This window comes from Panthera uncia, chromosome C2 (assembly GCF_023721935.1).
Source record: "Panthera uncia isolate 11264 chromosome C2, Puncia_PCG_1.0, whole genome shotgun sequence".
Taxonomy (NCBI): Eukaryota; Metazoa; Chordata; class Mammalia; order Carnivora; family Felidae; genus Panthera; species Panthera uncia.
Window position 1 is genome coordinate 150,552,192 of NC_064810.1, and position 26,803 is coordinate 150,578,994.

At 43.1% G+C, this 26,803-nt stretch overlaps 1 protein-coding gene across 1 annotated transcript; it reads left to right on the top strand.

Moving 5' to 3' along the window:
* The first annotated feature begins 94 nt into the window (after window positions 1-94).
* On the top strand, window positions 95-7,958 carry EPM2AIP1 (EPM2A interacting protein 1). Its single transcript, XM_049629046.1, has one exon. It carries the CDS (start codon window positions 218-220, stop codon window positions 2,042-2,044), a length of 1,827 nt encoding a protein of 608 aa, XP_049485003.1. The 5' UTR covers window positions 95-217; the 3' UTR covers window positions 2,045-7,958.
* Window positions 7,959-26,803: the final 18,845 nt, after the last annotated feature.

Below are 26,803 nucleotides of genomic sequence, written 5' to 3' on the forward strand. Positions count from 1 at the left end.
GCGCGCTGTCCACTCTCCCATTGGCTCATTCCTGGGCTAGGGACTACGAAATCTCCAGCCAATAGGAGTGCAGGTGCCGTAGCCGGAGGTTGGTGTCCCCCTGCTGGGGTGATCTGGCGCAGAGCGGAGGAGGTGCTTGCTCCTGCTCCTGCTCCCGCTCCTCCCCTCTCCTTGCGGCCTCCCGGAGGTCGACCCTCTCCTTGCGGCCTGCAGTAGGATGTTTATGACGCCTAAGAGGAGCAAAATGGAAGTCGACGAGTCTCGGGTTTTCCGGGCCGAGTGGACCCAGCGTTACTTGGTGGTGGAGCCTCCGGAGGGCGAAGGGGCCCTGTGCCTGGTCTGTCGCCGCCTCGTCGTAGCCACCCGCGAACGCGATGTCAGGCGCCACTACGAGGCCGAGCACGACTACTACGAGCGGTATGTGGCGGAGGGCGAGCGCGCGGCCCTGGTGGAGCGTCTGCAGCAGGGCGACTTGCCCGTGGTCACCCCGCTCACTCCCGAGGAGAGAGCCGCCCGTGCAGGCCTCGGGCTCGCCCGCCTCTTGGCCTTGAAGGGTCGCGGCTGGGGTGAGGGGGACTTTGTGTACCAGTGCATGGAGGTGTTGCTGAGGGATGTGCTGCCCGAACACGTAAGCGCTCTGGATGGCGTTGATTTATCGCCAGAGGTCACGCGGCAGAGGGTCCTCAACATTAACAAGAATCTACGCAGTCAGCTTTTTAACCGAGCCAAGGACTTTAAAGCCTACTCCCTTGCCTTGGACGACCAGGCCTTTGTGGCCTATGAGAACTACCTCCTGGTCTTTGTCCGTGGCGTGGGCCAGGACTTGGAGGTACAAGAAGAGCTTCTGACCATCATCAACCTGACCCGTCACTTCAGCGTTGGGGCCCTTATGGCGGCAATCCTCGAGGCCCTGCAGACGGCAGGGCTTAGCTTGCAGCGAATGGTCGGACTCACCACGACCCACACGCTGAGGATGATTGGTGAGAACTCGGGGCTGGTGTCATACATGAGAGAAAAGGCTGTAAGCCCCAACTGTTGGAATGTTATCCATTATTCAGGATTTCTGCACTTGGAACTGTTGAGCTCCTACGATGTAGACGTTAACCAGATCATAAATACGATATCTGAGTGGATAGTTTTGATTAAGACCAGAGGCGTTAGGCGCCCCGAATTTCAGGCTCTCCTCACTGAATCTGAATCAGAGCATGGCGAAAGGGTTAACGGACGATGCCTGAACAATTGGCTTAGAAGAGGGAAAACTTTAAAACTGATATTTTCCCTGAGAAAAGAGATAGAAGCCTTCTTGGTTTCGATAGGGGCCACCACGGTCCATTTCACAGACAAGCAGTGGCTTTGTGACTTTGGCTTCTTGGTGGATATCATGGACCATCTTCGAGAACTCAGTGAACTGTTGAGAGTTAGTAAAGTCTTTGCTGCCGCTGCCTTTGACCATATCTGTACCTTTGAAGTCAAGCTGAGTTTACTGCAGAGACACATTGAAGAAAAAAACCTAACACACTTTGCGGCCTTCAGAGAAGTTGTCGATGAGCTTAAACAGCATCTTAAAGAAGAACAAAAAATATTTGATCCTGATAGGTATCAGGTGGTGATCTGTCGCCTGCAAAAAGAATTTGAGAGACATTTCAAGGACCTCAGGTTCATTAAAAAGGACTTGGAACTTTTTGCAAATCCTTTTAATTTTAAGCCTGAATATGCACCTATTTCAGTAAGAGTGGAGCTAACGAAACTTCAGGCAAATACTAACCTTTGGAATGAGTACAGAGTCAAAGACCTGGGGCAGTTCTATGCTGGCTTGTCGGCCGAATCTTACCCAATTATCAAAGGGGTTGCCTGTAAGGTGGCATCCTTGTTTGATAGCAATGAAATCTGCGAAAAGGCTTTTTCGTATTTGACTCGAAACCAACACACTTTGAGCCAACCCTTGACAGATGAGCATCTCCACGCCCTGTTTAGGATTGCCACAACTGAAATAGAGCCGCATTGGGATGACCTTGTGAGAGGAAGAAATGAACCCAATCCATAGGCCTTGGTAGTACGACACTGAGACGCTCAGAGTCTGATTCTGAAAGCAAACCTTTGCCTGATTTTTCAAGTTAACTAATTTGGATTGTGGCAAAGCACCAAGTTTACTCATCCAAATTGATCACCATTCAGATTCTTCTGACAGAGGTGTTTTTGTTTTTGTTTTTGTTTTTTTCATCTCAAGAGGCAGCATGGGACTGACACATGCAAACACCTTTTTTAAAATTTAATTTAATGACAATGTCATTGTCTTTTACTTTTATGATTGTTTCTAAAGAAATTCAGTACTGATAACGCGAGTTGAATTAGAAGTCTGTTTTTCTGGTGTTTTGAAGAAGTTTTAGCTCTTCCTTTGAACAAAGTGTTAAAATTTTGATGCATATGATCTGAAGTTATCAACCCCATAAATGTATGTTTGAGCCAGTTTGCAGAAACTCACGTAGCAAGTTCAGAAGTTTCTGAAAAGGAAGAGCGTACATCCGGGGGAGGTATTTTGTCTAACTATCGAAGTGTGAGACTATTTTTTTTTAAACATTTTTCTGAGTCCTAAGTAAATATTGACAGATTTCCTCCTCAACTCCCCCCCCCCCCCCCCGCAACCAGCCCTAGCAATGATTAGAGGGAAATAATCAAAATTTTAGTCAGAGGAGTAAGAATTATGTTTAAATTGCTGGTTCAGGAGGCTTCCTGCATTTTGGAGATCAGACTAACCAATTATTGGGGATTTCCCCTGAATTTTTCACACTTGGGTGCTGTTTTGTCAGCTTGCCTATTAAAGGACTACGGTAAGTATAGAATCTTAATGGTTGCCCGTTAGTAATTCTTTTTTCGACTCCAGATAGAAGTTTGACCCTGTCAAAAAAGGATGAGAGAATAAGATTTTTGCCCTCCAGGATCAGGAGGTGGGAGGTATTTTAGCTTATTATGCATGGGTTAACTGCTTCATAAAGAAACCCTGTTCAAAGGAAACCCTTTAGTTTAAAGTGGTAAGATCTCAGATCGTGTTAGCTGCCGGAAGTGGATTTATTATAGAATTTGAAACTGTCCCACTCGTTCTGTATTTAAGATAGTGCACAAGTAGAAATATTTAACTTTCAAGAAGCAGCTTTATTAACAGATTGTGGCAATTCCATATTTCTAGTGAGACATCTGCTTTGTGCTAAAACAGTCATTTTCAAACTTATGTCAACCGTGAAAAGAAAATCTTACAGTGAAGCCAAATATATAAAACGATTTAAAGGCAGGACCCAACTTAGAGGTCCTCTCAAGTACAGTTTGCAAACTTGTGCTAAAGTCCTGTCTTAACCTTTGTAACACATTCTATGGTCACTAATCCAGCAAATTCATCGAACCAGGATACAACCAAGGATTTAGAAGGAATTGATGCCTGAGCAATCAAAATCGATGCCATAAAAGCCCAGGAACCAAAATTGTGTCCCTGGTTCTCAACCAGAAGCAGTAACCCCTCTTTCCAGGGGTTGTTGGAAAGCATAGGGGACTTTTTTGGTTCTCAGACTCACTGGGAGGGTTCTGCTGGCATTCCCCCTGCCCCCACAGTGCATAGGACAGCCAGGCACAATGGAGAATTATCCTTCGCAAAGTGCCAGTAGACAGCCCTCCCCCCCCCCCCCCCCATTGTAGATTATTTTATTTTGAGGGACAGGGCAAATTACCGGTAGAAGCAGAATGAAAGGGCAAATCTGGCAAACTGATGATATTTGATAGGGACTAATTCCAACATTCCAGGTTTGGCTGGTAAAGTGCGGTAAAGGCCTTGATAGGTTCTGGTAGCTCACAATAGCATTTACATGTCAGTGATTTATACTGAACCAGATCAAAGGGCTCTATTCTGTTTAATTAGAGCAGAAAAGCAAGTATTTACAAGCTAGTAATCAAGAATGGTCAAGTTGAGATTTTAATTAACAGGGAATAAGCTTAAAATATCTGGAAAAACAGCAGTAAAAAAAAAAAAAAAAAAAAAACCCCCCCCCCCCCCCCCCCCAAAAAAAAATCTACCGGTAATTTCCCACTAGTTTGGAGTATTCTCTTTCACGGCAAGTGCTTTATTGAAAAAAAAAATGTTTGGAGGACCTGCTTCTGCTTTCCTACCCTGGTTCCTCAAATATTGAAGTCTTGTACATTTTGTGAAGTTCCATTATATATTTTTGCTTAAGGTAATAAAACTAGTTTGCATCATGTAGGTACTGAGTCGGGGGTGGGGGGGAGATATAAACTAAGGATTTAAAATGGACCCTAAATAGTAGAGAATTTGCTATAAACTAGTCTTGTTTGTAAAAAAGAAAAAAGTGTGTATATTACTGTCTTCTGTATTAAGTAATTCTGTAACTGCATGGCAGTCTTTAAAAAAAGTTGTTTTTTTTTTTTTTTTTTTTTTTTTTTTTTACAAAATAGTTGTTACTGGTCCTGTTGTATCAGTGAATGTAGTTAAAATAAGTACTATTTTTTAAAAGCCCTATGTCCCTATATATCTCCCATTCCTCCTAGTGTTCTTAAAAGATGTGTCTGTATTCCCAGTCTCCTGTAGCGCCAAACTGCTCTAGCCAGCCAGATCCTTGTCAACATTCTTGCCCTCTCTCACACCACTGACCACTTTTCCTTGAAGTCCTGGTTTACTTTTGCTTCGGGGGTAGATCCCATCTGCAGGTATGCTTTCTCAGTCTCCTTCGTGGGTCCTCTTTCCCGTCCATGTTTGTGTTCTTGTGATGTGAAAATCTGGTTTTAGAGCTACCGTTTTGTACCTCCCCTTAGCTGCTGTCATCTCTGTTCGCGGCTTCAGGTACCGATTATGTGCAAACGATTCCTAAATTCCTATCTCCTTTCAAGGCCTTTCCTAATCCATATATCAAATTGCTAACTTAAGTCTGCTCTGCCGTCTCATGGACACCATGGCATGTCATTGATCTTGCCCCCAAACCTGCTCCTTTTATGTTCCCTCTTTCAGTAGATGGCGTGGCTGCTATCAGTCGTCATAGCCCAAGCCAAAACCTGACCTGCCCGTGACTCTTCATCCATCACATCCACTCACGGGAACCTTGGTGTTAAGTCGACTGTCTCTAAAGTTTTTCTCACTTCTCCAGTTCAGGCCATCAGCCTACCTTAATACAGCAACAGCATCCTCGTCGAGTCTCTTTTTCTCTGGTTTTGATCCCTTTTTACACTGCAGCCAGATCGTTCCAAAAGACATAGTTGGTCATATCTCTCCACTGCTTTTCCCATTATGTAGGATAACATACAACTGATACTCGTCTTTGAGGTCTCAGTTTAAATACCACTTGCTCTCGGAAGCCTTCGTAGATGCCCTCTAGACTAAGAGCCTTCATAGATGCCCTCTAGACTAGGTGCCCCCACTGGACACTCTCTAAATACCCTTTTCTCCTAATCATACACTTAGCACACTTTGCTGCTACTTCTTGATCACTGCTAGACTGTAAGCTTTACCAGGGCAGGGACTGTGCCTTGCTAGCTGTTCTATATGTAGTGCTTAGCACAATGCCTGGCATTCCAATAAATGTTTGGATGAATAAATACGTGTGTAGTGTTTTATGATCTTTGAAGCCCTTTTGCAGTCTCATTTGACCTTCACCGAGGTCCTCCTGCCTTAGCCCGCTTCTTGGGTAGTTGTTATTCACGTATTACAAATTAAATGAAACTAAGTTCTTTGTGACTACAGAGCTGAATTCCCAGAATTTAGCTCAGTGCTTGGCATGCGGCTCAAATATTTACTATGTGAGTGTTGCCGAGGAAACAAACTTAAATTGCAGTTTGCCCTAGGAAACCAGAAGTGAGGCCAGGTTTCAGACACAGGTATACTCACATAAATCTATGGAATATTGAGTCTTTACCTCCTTTATTTAGAAGTATTATTAGTTTACTATTTTTAGTTTTCATAGGTAGACTTCAAAGGAACCTAGATGAAAAAGATTGGGCAACCATTTAGTGAACTAAAACAATACTTGGGTAATTAAAAAGTTCTACTCGGTATCAGAAGAAGATAATGCTGCTTGAAATATCCTTTTTCCTTTTATAATGTGTCAATCCTAGAAGAAAATGACATACTACTTACTTGCTACTTTCCTTTACAGATGATTTCTGGCTCTTCTGGGATTTAAAAGTAAGTAAATTTAATAAAATTTTAGAGGAATGACTCGGTATTTCTGGTCACTAGATATCTTGCCATCTTGCCTGCGGAATGTCCTCATCACTTCTCCAAGGGAGGTGACCCAAGAGGGACATCTAGTCAAGGTGTACTTAGATTTACTCTTTTTCTTTGCTTTCTTGTTCATGTGCCTCTGAACTTAATTTCTGGGTAACTGGGGCTTTGGGGATTCGTGGAAGAACTATAACCATGGCCTGTTTCCTTGAGTCATTTTAATTTAAGGGATTAACCAGTGTTCACTTAGCTGGACTTTTAGCCTGTGGCACATTAACTCATCCAGAGGCCTTAACGGTAGGTGTGATGGTCATCCAGTGATCCTTGCTGCGAAACTGGGTCTTCATGGGTTTCTTTAATCTTCTGGATTAAACAATTTCTCATTTTTATCTTTTTGTAATTGAGCAGTAGCCTCATCCTACCCAATAAGTACTTCAACTTGTGAACTCTACCCCTTTCATTTCTGCTTGCAATTTGATGAATTCTGAGTTCATCTCTTCCTTGTACATTTTGTCAAATGCAGCCAACAACAACCATAAAACATTTTGTTTTCTTTCTTTTTTTTCCCCCCTTTAATAAAGAAAGATTCTGTGCCTTCCATGCTTTCCCAAGGGACAATTTGACCACTCCACAACGTGAATTGCCCCTACGTAACTTATTTCTCCCATCCTCCAGTAGCAATTTCCTGAATGCCTCCCAACTAAGCCAATGTGTAGTACGTTAAGGTTTTTAAAAAATGGAGCCACTTTCTGTATCAGGATGGGTAAGGTTGTCCTACAGTAACGACCACAGAATCTCAATGCCTCACGTAACTTTTTTTCTTGCAACTTGTCTAGGGACTTTGCTCTAGGTCAGGGGTCGTCAAACTACAGTCCACAGGCAAAATCCGTCCTGTTGCCTGCTGCTGTAAATAAAGTTTTACTGGAAGACAGCCTTGCCCATTTACTTATGTCTGTGGCTGCTTTTGCTCTACCATGGCAGAATTGAATAGCTGTGACAAAGTGCATAGTCCACTGAGTCTAAAATATTTACTGTGTGACCCCACAGAAAATGCTCACTGATCCCTGCTCTGAGTCTCTGAGACTCAGGTTGACCAAGCAGATACCATCTAGGGTGTGGCTGTTCATTTTGGGAAATGAGAAGAATACAGCAAATCACTTGCAGGCCCTTAAAGCACTTTCATTGACCAAAACAAATCCCATGGCCACACCAAAGTTCGAGGAATAGTGTTAAGTCTTCCATGTGCCTCAAAGGAAAACCAGAAATATTTGGAAGACAACACTAGATTAACACATGGTTATGTCTCCATTTATATAATTTCTTTAGAAATCTTTTTTAGTGAGGTGAAACATTCAGTAAAGTGTGTAAATGTTGAGTGTATGCCTCAGTGGATTTTTATATACACCCTTGAACCCATCACCCAGATCAAGATACTGAACCTTTCTAGCACCCCAACAAATGCCCTTGTGTCCCTCCCGCACACAGATAAACACTACTCTGACCTTGATCACCGTAGATTACTTTTGTCTTTTCAAGGCTTCGTGTAAATGTAACAATTATATGTACTCTTGGGTCTTTTGTTCACTACTGTGTGACTCATCCATGTTGCATGTAGCAGCATTTTTTACTTACGTGCAGTATTCCATTGTACGACTACCGCAATTTAAAATTCCATTCTACTGTTGATGGAAATTTTGGTTGTTTCCAGTTTGTGGTTATTATGAATAAAGTCGCTATAAACATTTTCGTATCTGTCTTTCAGTGATCGTGTGCACCCATTTCTCTTGGTATATTATTCCCTGCTTCCATACTTATCTGTAATTATTCATGTAGCAACCAGAGTGATCCCTACTGTAAAATATAAATCAGACCATGCCATTCCTCTGCTCAAAATCCTCCAATGGCTTAGTATAATTACAATAAAATCCAAGGTCTTTATCACAGTCTACAAAGCTTTGCATGATCTGCCCCCACACGTACCCTTTTGCTTCCTACCCTGTTTTCCGTCGTATCCTCAATCCCTTTACCTTTCCCCAGTCACTCTGCTCTGTACTGGACACTGCCTTTTGAGTTGGGGAATCAAGATACATGATTCGACCCTGTCCTTAAAGTGGCTGTGATCTACATGGATAATTTTAACAAGCCATAACTCTGGTGTGTGTCAACCAATTACTACTTCTGTAGGGAGTAAGAGGCAAATTTGCCCTATGATTGAACTGTTAGTGTAAAATAATTCACAATTATAAAAGTGTAAAATAAGTTACAATCCCTGTAAGGGATTTAGAGGGTAAGATTAAAATGTACAAGTTCCCCGATAAGTTTAAGAAATGTGTACTTCTACTGATTATGAATGAGAGTTCACCAACTTGACTACTCTTCTATTTTACTATTTACATGTTCACTTCCATGAGGCATAGGAGGGAGCTGGGGGTGGAGGAGGTGAGAAGACACTGGAATAAATAAAGAAGTGCTGATACTAAGCACAATCCACAATCGCACAGTCATGGCAAAGGGCCTCCTACACATGGTACCATTGGTACATTATGGATTATTATAAAATAACAAAATTGACTTAAGGTCTTTCCACATATTTTTACTTTATTAATACATAGTTGAAGTACAATAAACTGCACAGTTTAAAGTATAAAACGTGATTGGTTTTGACATAAATGCATAAAAGTCACCGCAATCAAGATAATGAACACTTCATCACCCCACAAAGTTTGCGGGTTTTGACTACTGGGGAGGGAAATACACTCCAATTTAAGTGGGGATGGGGGAAAAGAACTTTTTTAAAGAATATGAGCTTCTCTCAGAACCCTTTATTGTTGACTTGCCTCTCTGAACTTTCTTACCACTTTTGCCAGCCAGGATTTGTACATCTTCCTGGCTATTTCACCACCCCACTCCAGGGCCACTGGCCACTGACCCGGTCTCCTGATATGTCAATTCAACATTCCGGGCACGAACCATGGCAGTGCTGTCTGGTGGTCTTTTCCCTGAGGCCAGGTGCATATACCTGGAGTGGAGTGATGGCTACGAAGGGAAGGGTCCGCTACCGTATTTGGTGGGGCTTTCTGATTGTAAGAGACCAACTTGTGTTAGCTTAAAGGGAAACAAATAAGGGTATCATTATGAGTATATGAGTATCTCATGGAAACCAAGTAGGGGAATTAAATTCAGCTGTCATCCAACAATCACTTAATGAAAGCCTCCTTTTTTTTTTTTTTAATGTTTATTTATATTTGAGAGAGAGAGAAGAGGCAGAGTACAAGAAGGGGAGGGGCAGAGAGAGAGACGGAGACAGAATTGAAGTTCTGAGCTGTCAACGGAGCCCAACGTAGGGCTCGAACCTATGAACTGTGAGATCATGACCTGAGCCGAAGTCGGACGCTCAACTGACTGAGCCACCCAGGTGCCCCCCCTTTTTTTTTTTTGGATTTTCTTAGGAAATTTTCCATTAAATTAAGGTTTTCAAATTTATTATGTGGCTCAGAACACTTTTCTTTTGTTTCCTCTGTACCTCTGGTTATATTTCTTGTCTCATTCCAAATGTTTGGGCTTTCTCTTTCTCTTAATTAGCCTCACTACAGATTTTTATTTTTTTGTCCTTTTCAATTAATTTGCTCCTGTGTTACATCGGTGCGTATTTCAGTGCTATTATTTTCTAACGTGTTGTTTTCTGCTTTTATTTTCTTTAACTCATTCTTCCTATTTTTGTATTCTTTTATTCCCCTTGATTATTTTTTCCATGCCCTTGAATTGAATATTTTTAAACTTGGTTTAATAACTAACCTACCTTCATTGTACATCAAACCTAGTATCAATATAGAGTAAATTTCTAAGGCCTCTATTTATGGCTTTTGTTGACTCAAATTCTCATTTGACTGATGTGGATGCTATCGCACCACTGAGATACCTCCTTTAGCACTGGGGTTCTTATTTCCTCTCTGAAAACCAGGAACATTTTCATATAATTACAACGCTATTGTCACACTGAGTTAATTATTTGACAAAAACTAATGCCTAGTTCACATCCAGTTCTCCTCAGTTGTTCTAAAGATGGACTTTTTACGAACAGTTTCTTCAAATCAGGATCCAAGCAAAGTCCACACACTGTATGTGGTTGTTGCATCTTGTAAATTTCATTTAATCCAGAGACGTCCCTCTGCATGCTTCCCATTTCCTCCTGCCATTATCTTGTTGAATAAGCCGGGCCTGCTGCTGTATGGACTGTCCCTGTGCCACGTTGATCTGTTTTCTTCCTTGTACTGTTCCAGTTGTTCCTCTATCCCCCATATTTTGTGGGGTCTTGCAGTTCATGCTAGAGGCTTGATTTGATTTAGGTTGGACTGTTGTAGCTAGAATACTGAAAATATGGTCATGTGAGCTTCCTGCTGCCTCACAGCAGGATTTGGTCTATACATGCCTTCCTCCCTCCCTTCCTTCCTCCCTCCCTTTCTTTCTTTCCTTCTTTCTTTCTTCCTATGTTTATTTATTTTGAGAGAGAGAGTGCATGCATGCGAACAGGGGAGGGGCAGAGGGAGAGAGAGAGAGAGAGAAGGAGAGAGAAAATCTTAAGCAGACTCCGCTCTCAGCACGGAGCCTGATGTGGGGTTCGATCCCATGACTTGGGCTGAAATCAAGCGTTGGACACTCAACAGACTGAGCCACCCAGGTGTCCCTGGCCTGCCCATTTTTAGTAATGGTAGGATTGGTCAGTGGTTTCAAGGGTCGAAGCCTCATCCTGCCTCTGTCAGATTCCCTCCCAGTGTTTTACCTGATAGCTTTGGTCCACTGGTCATTGTCTCCCGGATCCATCTTTCATTAGGACTTATAACAATAATATAGTTGCCTTTTTAACTCTATCACTTTTTCTACACTTATGAGCTGAATTCTTCTGTAAAGCAGAACGTTTCCTTAATAATGAGGACTATTTAGTTACCTTGAAATACAGTTGCATGCCAAAGAGTCACAGACAAGATCTGCAAGGGTAGGAATTTACTTTGCTTTACTGATGAAATCTCCAGTACTGACTTCGGTGCCTGGCCCTAGTAGGCCTGCACCAAATACTTGTTGAAGGGACAACAAATGCATAATTCTTCCTCTTTAATTGCTAATTCTCAGAGTTAGGAGTTGGTGTCTCTGTTTCACTCATTTGGTTTTGGTTTTTTACTTGCAGACTTCTTGCATTTTAATCAAACCTTTTATTTATAAACTTGAAGACTTCATTGTTTCAGTTTGCAGTTATTTTCATGCTCATGATGCCTCATCTTTGACTGTTGGCAGCTTCTTCAAGTCGGTTCCTGTGTCCTTTGCCACAATCCCATCGGTCTTTGATAGCTGCCATGCTTTTCTGTGTAAGATGCTCCAGGCTCATCTATCCCTATCCATACTTGGTTCGGAGTCCCAGTTCCTTGAGTAGAGAATGGTTGGAGAGATCACCATTAGGTTGTTGGTGTTGCTTGTTATTAGCTGTCATTGCTTCTGGGGCTTTCTGGTGCATGGAGCTAAGAAATACATGCTTTAAGGCCATATTAATATTTCCATGTTAAAAAAAATTTTTTTAATCTTTATCTTTGAGAGAGAGAGAGAGAGAGAGAGAGAGAGAGAGAGAGAGAGAGGAAAGTGGGAGCTGGGGAGACACAAATCTGAAGCAGGCTCCAGGCTCTGAGCCACCAGCATAGAACCTGACACGGGGCTCGAACTCACGAACCGCAAGTTTGTGACCTGAGCCGAAGTTGGACGCTTGCCTGACTGAGCCACCCAGAAGCCCCTTAGTATTTCCGTTTTAACTTAACATTGCGGAATTGGTATTTAACTTTTATTTAACTTTGATCTTATACTAATATTTCATTTCTTTTATGCTGAAAATATTTGTTTCTAAAAGTTATCATAGTAACTTACTTGCTTTACCTGCATTACACATGAAATTCTTTCAAAATAACATTTTAAATAATTTAGTAATATTAACGCTAGTAAGATTAAGACTTCTCAAATGAAGGTGAGATTTCTGTGCAGTTCTAGTTGTCTTTACAATTGCCTTTACAGTATATTCCTCTAAGAATGTACAGTCAAAAGACTGTGCTCTAAAGTTAATTGAAATCAGGGATGCCCGGATGGCTTAGTCGGTTGAGCGTCTGAATTCGACTCAGGTCATGATCTCGCGGTCTGTGAGTTCGAGCCCCCCGTCGGGCTCTGTGCTGACAGCTTAGAGCCTGGAGCCTGTTTCAGATTCTGTGTGTCTGTCTCTCACTCTGCCCCTCCCCTGCTCATGCTCTGTCTCTCTCTCTCTGTGTCAAAAATAAATAAACATTAAAAAAAATTTAAAGTTAATTGAAATCAGGGGCACCTAGTTGGCTCAGTCGGTTAAGCGTCTGACTTTGGCTCAGGTCATGATCTCAGTTCGTGGGGTTGAGCCCCGCATTGGGCTCTCTGTTGACAGCTCAGAGCCTGGAACCTACTTCAGATTCTGTGTCTCCCTCTCTCTCTGCCCCTCCCCTGCTCGTGCTCTGTCTCTCTCTGTCTCTCAAAAATGAATAAACATTAAAAAAAAAATTTTTTTTTAAATAAAGTTCATTGAAATCATTGTTTTTGTTTGTATGGTTATGTCATCAACTTGATATTCATTTAACTTTACTGGTTTCATTTTGGGACAAGTTTAAGATTGTTTTTTATTTTTTATTTGATATTATGTTTTATATATAAAAGGAAGTATTTCTTCTGAAGATAAAACTGTATGATGTTTCATTTTCACCCTTTTCCTTGTGATGCAAGGTAAGACTGCTTGAAATTAACCCTGTGTTCTCACCATGGATTGTCTAGAAAATGAACCAGCTAGCTTCTCGTCCTTCTCCTTGATGGGATGATAGCACCTGTGAAGAGTCAGAGCCAACTACAGAATTAGAGGGATACCTTCCATACAAGACTGCTCTCTCTTCTGAGACAAAAACAAGTTCGGGGGGGGGCTCCCGAAACTAACTCTTGGGTTCAATTGTGTGCTGACTAGAAGGACTCAGAACTCACTGAAAGCTGCTGTACTCAAAATTGTAGTTTATTTCAGGGAAAGGATACATACAAAAATCAGTCTAGGGAAGAAGCATATGCAGCAGAATCCAGCAAAGTATCAGACGTGGAGCTTCCTTTGTGCTCTTCCCATGGAATCAGGATGCATTACTATCCTGGTGTTGATGTGTGACCAAAGGCATCGAGCATTGTCATCCAGGAAATCTCACTTGAACTTCAATGTGCAGAGTTTTTACTGGGGCTCTATTACATAAGCATGACTGACTGTCTACATGGCTGGTCTCACTCTCCAGTCTCCAGTCACTCTGGGTGTGATTCAAAGCCCACAACTAAAGTGCATTGTTAGACTACTGGGCCTGACCAACAGCCCCCTGCTAAACAAAGACACTCCTATCAGGCATAGTGTTCCAAGGGTTTCAAGATCACTTCCTAGAAGCCAAGGGTGAAGGCCAGGCCTCTTTTGGGGTAAGGTTAATTTTTTTAAAGTTGAGATATAATTAACATAATTAAACTCCTTACTGCATAGCACCTAAGCTCAGCTTCTCATGCAACCTGTAGCTCCCCTCCTGCATAAAAGATTTGTAAGGGGCGCTTGGGTGGCTCAGTCGGTTGAGTGTCCGACTTCGGCTCAGGTCATGATCTCGCGGTCTGTGAGTTCGAGCCCTGTGTCCGGCTCTGTGCTGACAGCTTGGAGCCTGGAGCCTGCTTCACATTCTGTGTCTCCCTCTCTCTCTGCCCCTCCCTGGCTCGTGCTCTGTCTCTCTCTGTCTCAAAAATAAATAAATGTTAAAAAAAAAATTAAAAAAAAAAGATTTGTAAAATCTCACAGGCTTCAAGGTCCCTGGGTGCAGGATAAGTGACTTTCCCAGACAACCCTTGTGAATCACTGGCACATCCAATCCCAGACTGCCTGGTATCGAACAGACTGTTTAGATCACTTTACCACTTGAACCAGTGCGGGGAGGGGTTCCTCCAACAGAACTCCTTGAACATACACTGTTGTCCAGCAGATGCCCTGGCCCTGGTACCCCTGTCCATGGGATGATGGAGAGACTGCACGATGTACGCGTCTTTGTTTTGCCGACTCTGGTCTTGTGAGTTTTCCCCAGGACAGCCAATTCCTTACCCATGCTCTGTGAGGGCATATACTTCATCTCAATCCCTTGTACAAAAAATGGCAGCCCCAAAGGGACCAGACACAGCATTATCTAAATTCTCTTTGGCACTTTGTAAAATGAACAATACAAACAACGTTATCTTGGAGATTGCTTCAAATGGATACAAAAGAGCTCTTCCACATTCTTTTTAATGCTATGTAGTATTCCTTTGTGTGAACGCACCTAGTTTATTCAACTACTCCTGTAGATTGTTTCCAGTCTTTTATTTTTACAAAGAATGGGCTCATGACTTACTTTGTGTGTAGGTCATTTCACGGTTTTGTCAGTGGAACTTTGAGGTGGAGATCCAGAAGTGGAACTTCTAGGTTAAAGCATAAGTACGTTCATTATTTTCCTAGATGTTGCCATATTTTCCTCCTTGGTAGTTGCTTTGTTTTTTATCCTCACCAGCAATGTACGTATATCTGTTTCCTAACAGTCTTAGAAGAAACAAAAGTTGTAAAACTTTTGGATTATTTCCAATCTGATGGTTAGGAAATGGTGTTTTGGTGTACCTCTACTTTATGCTTCTCTCTCTTTTTAAAAAAAATTTTTAAATGTTTATTTATTTTTGAGAGGGAGAGAGAGAGACAGCGTGAATGGTGGAGGGGCAGAGAGAGAGGGAGACACAGAATCAGAAGCACGTTCCAGGCTCCGAGCTGTCAGCACAGAGCCCAACGTGGGGCTCGAACTCACAAACTGTGAGATCATGACCTGAGCTGAAGTCAGACGCTCAACTGACTGAACCACCCAGGCACCCCTATGTTTCTCTTATGAAAGAATAGTTTTTTAAAAAATATATTTAATGATTATTTGTAATTTTTTTTCTGTGAACCATCTGTTCAAACCTTTTGCCTATTTTTCTGTTGGGCTGTTGGCCTTTACAATTTTTAGGAGCTCTTTATGTGTTAGGGATATTAGTCCTTTGTGATAGAGGTTACAGATTTTTACCCAGTGTGTCATTTTGTTTCTGATTTTTTTTCCCTAAGAGAAAGTTTTTTTTTTGTTGTTTTTTGTTTTTTTTACAAACCTCTAGCTACATTGACGAAGGAAATAAGAGAAGACTCAAATTACTAAGATCAGAAATGAAAGAAGGGAACATTACTTATAAAAATAAAAAGCGTTATGAAGAAACACTATATCAACTGTATGCCAATAAGTTAGATAACTTAGATGAAATGGACAGATTCCTAGAAATACACAAATTACTAAAATAGACCTGAGAAGAAATAGACCATCTGAATAGACCAGTTACAAGCAAAGAGATAGAATTAATAACCAAAAAATTACCCACAAAGAAAAGCCCAGGCCCAGATAGCTTCACAACGGAATTCTACCACACATTTAAAGAAGAATTAATATCAATTCTTCTCAAACTCTTACAGAAAATAGAAGGAAAGAAAATACTTCCCAACTCATTCTGCGAAGTCAATGTTACCTTGATGCCAAAACCAGAGACATCAGAAGAAAACCACAAATATGCCTTACGAATATAGATGCAAAAATCCTCAAATAAATACTGTCAAGTTGAACGCAGCAACATATGAAAAGAATTGTCCACTATGAACAAGTTAGATTTTTCCCATTGAAGCGAGGTTGGCTTACCATCTGAAAATCAATGAACATAATATATCATGTTAATAAGATAAAAAAATAAAGACCACACAATGCAGGAAAGGCATTGCACAAAATCCAACATCCTTTCACGATTAAAACACTCAACAAACTTCATAGCATCAAAAAGAACAAAATGTTTAGGGATAAACTTCGCAAAAGTAGTGCAAAACTTGCATTTTAGAAACTACAAAACGTTGAAATATTGAAAATGGAAAATATTCAGTTTGTTCATTCTCTCATTGGGGGTAAATCTTCAAGTAACTTTTTCTAAAAATATAGTTGTTTTTTTTTTAACTCTATAGTTCAAAGTCTATACTTCACAAAATGTTGTGGGATACATCTAGGTAGGGAGGGGTCTTTCCACTGACTTTTTTTTCCATGGAGGAGCTAACATGCAATGGATCTGTCCAGTTCATTGGCCTTTTGGGTGGGAAGTTAAGGGTGGAGAAGGGATGTTTAAAAAAAATTTTTTTTTTAATGTTTATTTTTGAGACAGAGAGAAACGGAGCATGAGTGGGGGAGGGGCAGGTAGAGAGGGAGACACAGAATCCCGAAGAAGCAGGCTCCAGACTTCGAGCTGTCAGCACAGAGCCCAACATGGGGCTCGAATCTACCAACTGTGAGATCGTGACCTGAGCCGAAGTCAGATGCTTAACCAGCTGAGCCAGCCAGGCGCCCCTGGGATGTTTTAAAATGCAAGTTTTGTTACTATTCAGATACGGTGAAATCAACACATCAGGAGATGACTGTCACTGAAAAGATAACTTATGATTCACAGTTCCCAAGAAGGGGGGCACTCCACACTATGTAGGGCACAGGGGGAAACACCAGGGTAGGTCAGGATTTATGAGGAATGAGGGGAGAGCATAGGCAGGGTTTCCATGGGAGAGACAAAGCAAGGCAGGGTGAGCAGGTTTAGGATTGGCTGGTTTGAATAATCTCAGCTGGGAATATGGGATATGGGGGCTCTCTCTAGTTGTCTAGTACCTGGCCAGGGGATGATTAGGGCAGAAGAATATTGTCTCTTCGAGTGTAAGCACCAGATGGAGGAAGGGGGGCCAGAGTACAGACTCTGGATTAGGTTGTTTTACAGATGACAGGCATGCTCAAAGGGAAGTCGTTTGCTATGTGTAGGGATTAGCTACCCTGGGGCCTCTCCTGGGTCAGGAAGGACCCAGATGCCAGAAAGTCAGGAAAACAGAAAATTAGAAAATATAGTTAACAGGAGGGGGTGACTACCATTCCAGATCCCGTAATTTTCTGGCAGAGGAACGGCAAGTCCCAGCTCAGGGATAGCTGGTTTATTCTTACAGGTGTTCAAGGGACTCATTTTAGGAGTTTCCTTTTCAAAAGGATACTGGCTCTTTCTTCAAGCATGAACATGTCAATCAAGGGCAAGCCAATGGCTTGATGGAGAAATGAGTTCTGGCTTTTGTGCTTAGCTTGGGCTCCTCGAGTTTCCGTGTAACCAGGCAAGCCTACCAGCTCATGACTGCTGTCAGATTAAGTACTACCTAGGGCATCTGGTGTAGGGTCCCCCTGGTAGATCACATGAGTCATCAAGACAAATCAGAACCTCAGTCTCCTAAAAAAGGAAAATCATCTGTTAGTTGGAATATAAAGAATGGTGGTGAGGGTTCCCTTATGGCCTCTTGCTTGTAACCCTTCTTTGCTGCTCCTTTACCAAGTATGCTTGACTGTTATCCCATCTCTTGAACACGGGCAGAGAGACTAGACAGTAGTTATCCAGGCAGCCTGAAAAACACCGTCCTTAGTTGGTAGTTCCAAATAGATCTTTGCTTGCCTCCACGGTCAGCCACTTTAGAGAATGTATGTTCTTCTCTGCCTGCTACCAAATGCCAATAATTGTTAAAGCTTATGCGTGGCCACCTGAAGGTCTCTCATCTTTTGTGTATGTTTGAAGACTCCATAAGAAAGAGATTTTAAAAAATGAATCACATTTATATCCATCAGGATGGCCACTATAAAAAAAAGCGGAAAATAAGTGTTGGGCAAGGATGCGGAGAAATTGGTGCCCTGATGCACTTTTGGTGAGAAAATGTAAAATGATGCAGTCACTATAAAAAACAATATGGCAGTCCTTCAAAATATTAAAAATAGAAATATCTGATGATCTGGTAGTTCCAATTCTGAGTATGTACTCTAAAAGAGGAAAACCTGGGACTTGAAGAGATATCCATAGGCCCAAGTTCATAACATTGTTGTTCACAACAGCCCAAACGTGGAAACAGCGGATGAATGCATAAGCAAAATGTGGCATATACATACAGCGGAATGTGACTCAGCTTTAAAAAAGAAAAAAATTCTGACATGCAGTCCAACGTGGATGAACCTTGAGGACATCATGCTAAGTGAGAAATAGCTGGTCACAAAAGGACAGATACTGTTTGATTCTACTCTAGGTGTCAAGTTCATAGACAGAAAGTAGAAAGATGGGTGCCAGAGGCTGAGGGATATTTAATGGATGTAGAGTTTCAGCTTTGCCACGTGAAAAAGGTTCCAGAGATGGACAGCGGTCATGTTTACACAACGATGTGAACATACTTAAGATGCTTAAGATAGGGGGATGCCTGGGCTGTTCGGACGGTTAAGCTAAGCGTTTGGCCCTAGATTTCGGCTCCGGTCATGATCTCACGGTTCGTGGCACTGAGTCCTGTGTCAGGCTCTGTGCTGACAGCGTGGAGCCTGCTTGATATTCTTTCTCCGCCTCCCGCTCTCTGCCTTCCCCTCCTCTCTCTCTCAAAATAAATAAATAAACTTAGAAAAGAGTTAAGATGGTAACTTTTATGTTATGTGTATCTTACCACAATTTAAAAAAAAGAATCAAGTTTGGGACGCCTGGCTGGCTCAGTCAGAAGAGCATGCAGCTTTCGATCAGGGGTCCTGAGCTGGAGCCTCACGTTGGGTGTAGAGATGACTTAAAAATAAAATCTTAAAAAAAAAAAGAATCAAGTTTAAATACTCCGGAAAGTTAAATGTAAGCCTATCCCATGACTCAGCCATTTTACTCCTAGGTATTTACTCAAGAGATATGAAAACATATGTGACCAAAATGTTCATTGTTAAGGAATATTCATAGCACTTTGAGTCAGAATAATCAAAATCTGGCAATAAGCCAAATGCCCATCAATACGAAATGGATACACAAAATGTGTTCTATTCCTACAATGAAAGACTAATCTGCAACAAATACCCATACATATAACAACACGGATGAATGCCAACAACGCTACTCTGAGCAAAAGAAGTCAGGCCAAAGGGAACATAACTATTTAAATGAAAGTTAAGAATGGAAGAATCTAAATGATGGTGATACTATCGTGATGGAAATCAGAGCCGGTGGGGGAGGGAGGGATGCAGAGAGGGCAGGGAGGTGAAAGTAAGGGTTAAATGTGTGTGTGTGTGTGTGTGTGTGTGTGTGTGCATGTGTTATTGACGAAAAAGGTTCAAGAAGGAACTTACAGGGGTTGATGGAAATACCCTGTATCTTGACGGGGGTGGTAGTTCTATGGGGGTACACATTTGTCAAAACTCGTAAACTGTATACTTCGCATCTGTGCATTACTATATATTATTTATACTATATCATAAACAGTATTTAAAAAATGTCCTCTGGGGCACCTGAGTGGCTCAGACGATTGAGCAGCTGACTAGGCTTAGGCCCAGAAATCATGGTTTGTGAGTTTGAGCCCTGCATTGGATTCACTGCTGTCAGAGAAGAGGCCGCTTTGAATCCCCTGTTCCCCCCCCCCCCCCCCCTCCCCCCCCCCACACACTCTCTCTCTCTCTCAAAAATAAATAAAACATTAAAAAAAATATCTTCTCTCTGCTCTCTCCCTCTGCTCCTGGGGCCCGTGAAGCAAGGCTGAAAAAAAAATAATGTGGTTTTCACACTATTCTCTGGGCTGCGACGTGTATCATTTAGAAAACAACCATTGCTCAAAAAAAAAAAAAAAAAAAAAAAAAAAAAAGAAAAGAAAAAGAAAAAAAGAAAACAACCATTGCTCATGTCTAACGAGCAGGTCTGCCTGCAACAAAACACAGGCAGCAGGTCGCGCTGGCTGGTGCAGCCCCCTAGCCAGTGTCGCGGGCAACAAAGCGGGACGTGAGAGAGAGCAGGTGTGAGCTTCCTGCAGCGGGACAGCGCCACACAGGGGCAAGCGACGGGCCAGGAAGGTGGCGGGGCTCAAGAGGAAGGGTGCTTGGTGAACCGCGGGCCTGCGGCATTATCTTCGGCTTCAGTGAGAAGCTGGTTTCCCTGGCGACGGGAGCCTACTTAATGAGCGGTGCCGGGCAGCGGGCACGAACACATCCAAAGCAAGCATGCACAGAGACGCAGCACCTCCTCACCAGATACTCCCTTTCACTCTGCATTCTCAGCTCTGTTGATGGTTAAAAACAAAATCAGGAGCTGCCAGAAGATAATGACAAAAAGCTTCGGTGCCCCCACTCACTGCTCTCCTCCCACACGGCTATGCTCTGGTAATAACCGCGCGTAGGCTTTTGCTTATACTGGTTCTTTTGGTTGCATATGAATCACCGTATATCATGCACTCGACTGATCCACTGTCCACATTATCCCTTTATTGCCTATTAAAAGAAATAAAGACTTAGAGAATCCATACCACGCCGTTTCTCCTTTCCTTCTTCGTGTGTCACTATTCCTCTGGGATCATTGGTTTTTGTTCCAGTGGTTACTTTTGAAAATTTAGGTGCTATTCTTTTTTTTAAAAATGTTCAGTGTTTATTTTTGAGAGAGAGAGAAAGAGAGAGAGAGAGGGAGGGGCAAGGGCAGAGAGAGAGGGAGGCACAGAATCTGAAGTAGGCTCCAGGTTCTGAGCTGTCAGCACAGAGTCTGCCGTGGGGCTTGAATTCATGGACCGTGAGATCATGACCTGAGCCAAAGTCAGACGCTTAACCCACTGAGCCACCCAGGCGCCCCTAGATGCTATTCTTAAACTATTTGCTTTTTCTCTGTCAATTTTCACCAGTTTCTCTCAGCTCTGCCCCATTCAGCCCTCCATCCCTCATCTCACTTCTACCTCCTAGTGCCTCTGGCCATCCAGCCCGGGGTTAGAAGGTTCTGTTCAGAAATCAGAACTATTCCCTATACCTGGTACCGAGGTGATGATACACGCTTTAAAATAACAAATAATCAATTGCTATGACATGATTAGCTACATTTTCTCCTATGCTTACAATGTTACAGCCCTGGGCTCCTCAAAGGAGGATGTTCCTAGCAAATCATCAGATGAATTCTTTTTCTTAAACTACCAACCACAGTTGCTCAAATGCATATCACATTTTAGTTTGCTTCGAAGACAGGTCATAACTTTACTGTCTTTTTGGAATTTTTTGTTGCCCCTCCCTCTCATTGGGAGAAGTAAAAGACTTTTTCATCACACCCCTGATAGTTTCTTTTTCATTCTAAATAGTGCAGTGTCTACTCTAGAATTCTTCTTAAGGACATCTCTTTGGAGGTGATTGACCTTCGGATTTCTTTCAAAACCTGCTGCAAGCTATCATCCTGAGATTTCTTTTCATTAGATGAGCAAGGTTAGTTTTCTATGTTTCTTGTTAGTTTCTATGTTAGTTTCTTGTTTTCTATGTGCACCTCACACTTGATTTCTCTGCCAACATCTTTAATTCTCTTCTTCACAAAGACTAAATAGTAGATAAGCCATTTTATCTCTGAGTCTTTACAGGTATAAAAATGGTTTTAGTTCTCAATCTTTTTTTTTTAAAGTTTATTTACTTATTCATTTATTTTGAGAGAGGGAGAGAGAGAGAGAGGCAGGGGGAGGGGCAGAGAGAGAGAGGGAGAGACAGAGAATCCCAAACAAGCTAGATGCTGTCAGCATAGAGCCCGACAGGGGGCCCGATTCCACGAACCATGAGAGCCAAAATCAAAAGTCGGATGCTTAACCGACTGAGCCACCCAGGTTCCCCTAGGTCTCCATTTTGATAGCTAGTATGGGTAGGTACAGATTTCCAGGTTCAAAATTATTTTCCCGCAGGCCTTGAAGGTGTGCTTCACTAATTCATTGAACGCTTTACAAATTGTGAAATAGAACACAAATATAGAAAGGTGCATAAACACAAATATTTATCTTCATGGATTGTTATCAACCACCAGCCAGGCCATAAAATGACATTTTGGCCAAACCCTACAAGTCCACACCATACCTCTACCCTCAACTCATCTGCCCCTTTCCGACGATAGAGCTGCCCTTTCCTCTTGGAGCTATCCACAATTCTGACTTTTATGGAACTAATGCTTGCCTTTAAAAAATAATGTTATTATGCAAACACGCATCCCTAAACACACAGTCTAGTTTTGCTTATCTTTGAGTCTCACACAAACAGAATTCTACAGTGTATTTTGTATCTGACCTCATGTACTCAACATTATGTTTTGAGACTCATCCGTGTTGTTGCATGTAGCAATGGTTCATCCACTTACACCGATGTCTAGTGGATGAATCCAACACGATTCCACCTATGATGGATAGTTAGGTTGCTTCCAGTGCGGGGCTATTGTGAATAAGCTGCTGTAAACATCCTTATACATGGCTTTTGGTGCTGATTTGAGGAGAATTTTTGACTGTTTGTTCTACCAGCTAGTGATACAACGTTAAAATTTCCCACCAGCACTGTGAATTTCTCTTTCTCTGACACCTCTTGCTTTACACATGTGAAGGACGTTATTCAGCACATACACATTTTAAATTAATTACTTAATATTGCTAATTCTTCCTGATGACTCGAAACTTAAAAAAAATTTTTTTTGATGTTTATTTATTTTTGAGAGAGGGAGAGAGACAGAGCGTGAGTGGGGGAAGGGCAGAGAGAGAGGGAGACATAGAATCTGGAGCAGGCTCCGGGCTCTAAGCTGTCAGCACAGAGCCAGATGCGGGGCTAGAACTCACAGACGGTGAGATCATGACCTGAGATAAAGTCAGACACTTAACCAACTGAGCCACCCAGGTGCCCCTTGAACCTTTTATCATAGTGAAATGTCCCTCTCTAATGTTTAAAAAAAAAATGTTTATTTACTTATTTTGAGGGGGGGGGCAGAGAGAAGGAGAGAGAAAGAATCTCAAGCAAGCTCCATGCTGTTAGCACAGAGCCTAATGTGGGGTTTGAACTCACCAGCTGTGAGTTCACTAATCCGGGCTAAAATTATCAAGAGGCCGCTTAATGGACTGAGCCACCCAGGCGCCCCTCTAATGCTTTTTTAATCTAAATTCTGTGTTGTCTGATGTTAATAGGGTTAGATGAGCTTTCTGTCATTTCCTTATTGTGGTGAATTATGCATAATATAGAATTTTCCATTTTAGCCATTTTAAAATGTACAATTTAGCGGCATAAAGTACATTCACTATTTCATTCCAGAGTTTTTTCATCATTGCAAACAGAAATTCTATACCCATTAAATAGCAACGACGCCTTTCCCTTCCCCTCAGGGCCTGGTAGCCAATATTGTACCTTCTGTCCTTAGGGAATTTGAGTGTTCTAGGTGCCTCCAGAAGTGGGATCATATGCTATTTGTCTTTTTTGGGATAGCTTGTTTCACTTGTTTCTGGAGGTTTAAACAAACATGTTGTATCATCTTCACATAAATGCACTGAGCAGAGATGTTTTTTCTTCATGGACAGACCTCTGTCTCCAAATGGTTTAGGACAGACTGCTTGGGAGGCCGACACAAGACAAGGAATTAGCATCAGGGAGGCCCATGATTGACTGTGAAATGAGTAGCGCGTGGTCTTCCTTTTGTTTGACCTCAGTTGACGTAAAGAGCAATCTGTGTGATATTTATTTACACGTTATTGAAATTGGATCTGTAAAAGGGCGGGGCTTCAGCACGGTTTCCGCCTGCCTGGAGGTGAAGCCCGAGCCGGCCGCCTGGTGGTGTAATTACACACTCCTGCCTCACGGGGGCGGCACACCGAAATGAAAGGAGGGCTTGCTTGTCCGGGGAAGGAAGCTGGGGAAACGAAGCAGCACCATCCTATCATGGGAGGAAACAAAACCCTTTCCAAGGGTGGCGCCGCTCCAGGTGGCCGTCAGAAGGTGCTGGAAGCACTTTCTAGTTCCTGTCCCCTACCACCTCGTTTGCCCCTGCACCCTACAGTTCTCTTGTGAGACCACCCCATCGCAGCCACTCTGTTTCATGTGTCGCCTTACTGCCGGCATCCTCACCACCAGAGTCGCCGAGGGCTTTCCGTCCTTTGAGCCGTTAGTTTCATTCCAGGATTGTTCTGGTTTTGCTCCTCCTCCCACAGTGCAAGTCGGTTTCCCAGTCCTTGCCCGTGCTGCTCAACATTATTTTGGCCACCTCCCAAGCTCTGATAATGAACGGATTGTCACAGATACCAATTTGGAATTAGGGGCACCGACTCCTTACCCAGCCGAAAATCCACGAATAACTTTGGACTCCCCGAAACTTAACTACTAATAGCCTACTGTTGACCAGAGGCCTCACGGATAACATCAACAGTCAGTTAACACACACTGTATGTTAGAGGTATTATACGCTCTATTCTTACAATAAAGTAAGCTAGAGAAAAGAAAATAATGGGGCGCCTGGGTGGCTCAGTGGGTTAAGCGTCTGACTTTGGCTCAGGTCATGATCTCACCGTTTCCAAGTTCCCAAGTTCGAGCCCCACGTCAGGCTCTGTGCTGACAGCTCAGAGCCTGGAACCTGTTTTGGATCCTGTGTCTCCCTCTCTGTCTCTGCCCCTCCCCCACTGGTGCTTGCTCTCTCTCTCTCTCTCTCTCTCTCTCTCAAAAATAAATAAACATTAAACAAAATTTTAAAGAAAATGTTAAGAACATCATAAGGAAGAGAAAAATATATTTACAGTGCTATAGTGTATGATCTGCACATAAGTGGACCCACACTGTTCAAATGGTGTTGTTCAAAAGGTCAGCTGTGTATCCAGAAGCTTCCTGACACTGCTCTCATTCCCGATGTGTACTGTTTGTTCATTCACTCCTCAAGCATTGTCAGCTGAGTGCCAGGGAGCTGGGAACACAGGATAAAGAAGATGAAACCGTAGATTTGGAGGCGTTCACAGTGTAGTGGTAGATGACAAGTGAACAGTTCCAAAGCAATGTGCTGTGGGCTAACACTGAGACATGCAGTGAGCAGGAAGTGTTGAAAATGGAGAGGCCTGGGCTCGGTGGATGGGTCAGTCCAGGCGTTCACATGGGAGGTGACGACAGAGATGAGTCATATAGGGACTTGCGGGTTTGCCAGATGGAAGAGGGTGGGTCGAGAGGCCATATCGGGCTGCAGAATCACAACTATACATCATTAGTTCCTCAAAGTGTCTAGAGTTCAGTGAGGTCGGGCAAACCACAAGCAGCCTTAGCTGGACAACTGGATCTTGGTCGTCTTACTGCTTGTGTAGAGGGTTACCCAGAGGTCCCACCTTCCGCAGAGCGATGAGTCAGAGCAAAGGAGGAGAAATGAGGGGACAGTCCATTCCTGCGGCCAAGACCTACACAAGGAGCGCAGAGAGCGATGAAGGATCATGCCCATTCCTTGGACATTATTCCTGGCCTGGGAGCGTGAGAGTGATAGGTTCACGCCAACTATTGCGGGGGCCAGGGCAATGGTACAAATAGAGATCCACAGCCTGAAGCCTGCTCTCTTTCTCCTCCTATTTTCACCTCTGCCCCGCAGGATGAAGTACACATCACAGCGTGTGGGCACCCCAGCCCACAAGTTGAGCTCTGTCAGCAGCTCTCCATGCTCCTGGCAAACAGCCACTCGTTGGCTGCCCTTTGGGTGTGCACTGGGAGCTTGGTGCACTCTTGGAAGGACAGAGTCAAGAACCAGGCCTGGGCAGACGCTGAAAGAAGGCTTGGAGCCATTTGGGCTGGGAATTATGGTTCAGATCTTGGTCTACAAGGAAGGTGTGGGCTCCGGAGGGGCATGTCTCTTTGGGCCAGTGGACTCCTCACCCCCTAGGGAAGGGCATGGTCGGAGGAGAGACTGAATCCTGGAGCCTTCTAAAGCCATTGGCCACAGGAAGTGTTAAGAACAGAAATGTACTGGGGATACCTTAGGTAATGGGGCCTCTATTCATTTGCTGTGTCTGCTGTAACACAGTACTACAAATTGGGTGACTTAAGACAACAGAACCTTCTTCCCTCATAGTTCTGGAGGCTAGGTGTCAGCAGGGTTGCTTCCTTTGGAGGGCTCCAAGGGAGAATCTGTCCCATGCCTCTCTCGAGCTTCTGGTGACACGTGGCAATCCTTGGCTTGAAACCCAGCATTGTGACCTCTGCCTCCACCTTCACAGGGTGCTCCCCTGTCTCTGTGTCCTCACATGGCCATCTTCTCATAGAGGACACCAGTCTTACTGGATTAGGGCCCGCCCGAGTCCCGTGTGACCTCATCTTAACAAATTCTATCTGCAACAGCCCTATTTCCAAATAAGGTCCCATTCTGAGGTACTGGGGGTGAGCACTTCAACATTTTTCAGGGGAGGGGGAGGGAGGAGTGTTACAATTCAACCCACAACAGGACCTCACAGCGGGTCGCAGGCAAGCGACAAGGGAGGTGAGACATAGGTTCGCAGAAAGCACCTTTCAGACGGGCCTCCTGCATCCACAAGGTGGATGTTTCCTTGGCATAGCTTGTTTCTCACTGACTCTTGCTCATAAGAATTTTCTTATCATCTAACAGCACGGGGCCCAAGTCTGGGCGTGTGCCCCCAGTACTCATGCTGCATTGTCAATCAGCTGCTTTCGTTCC

Excerpts from the sequence above, each read along its gene's own strand:
- EPM2AIP1 (XM_049629046.1), top strand. The coding sequence starts at position 218 with ATGTTTATGACGCCTAAGAGGAGCAAAATGGAAGTCGACGAGTCTCGG.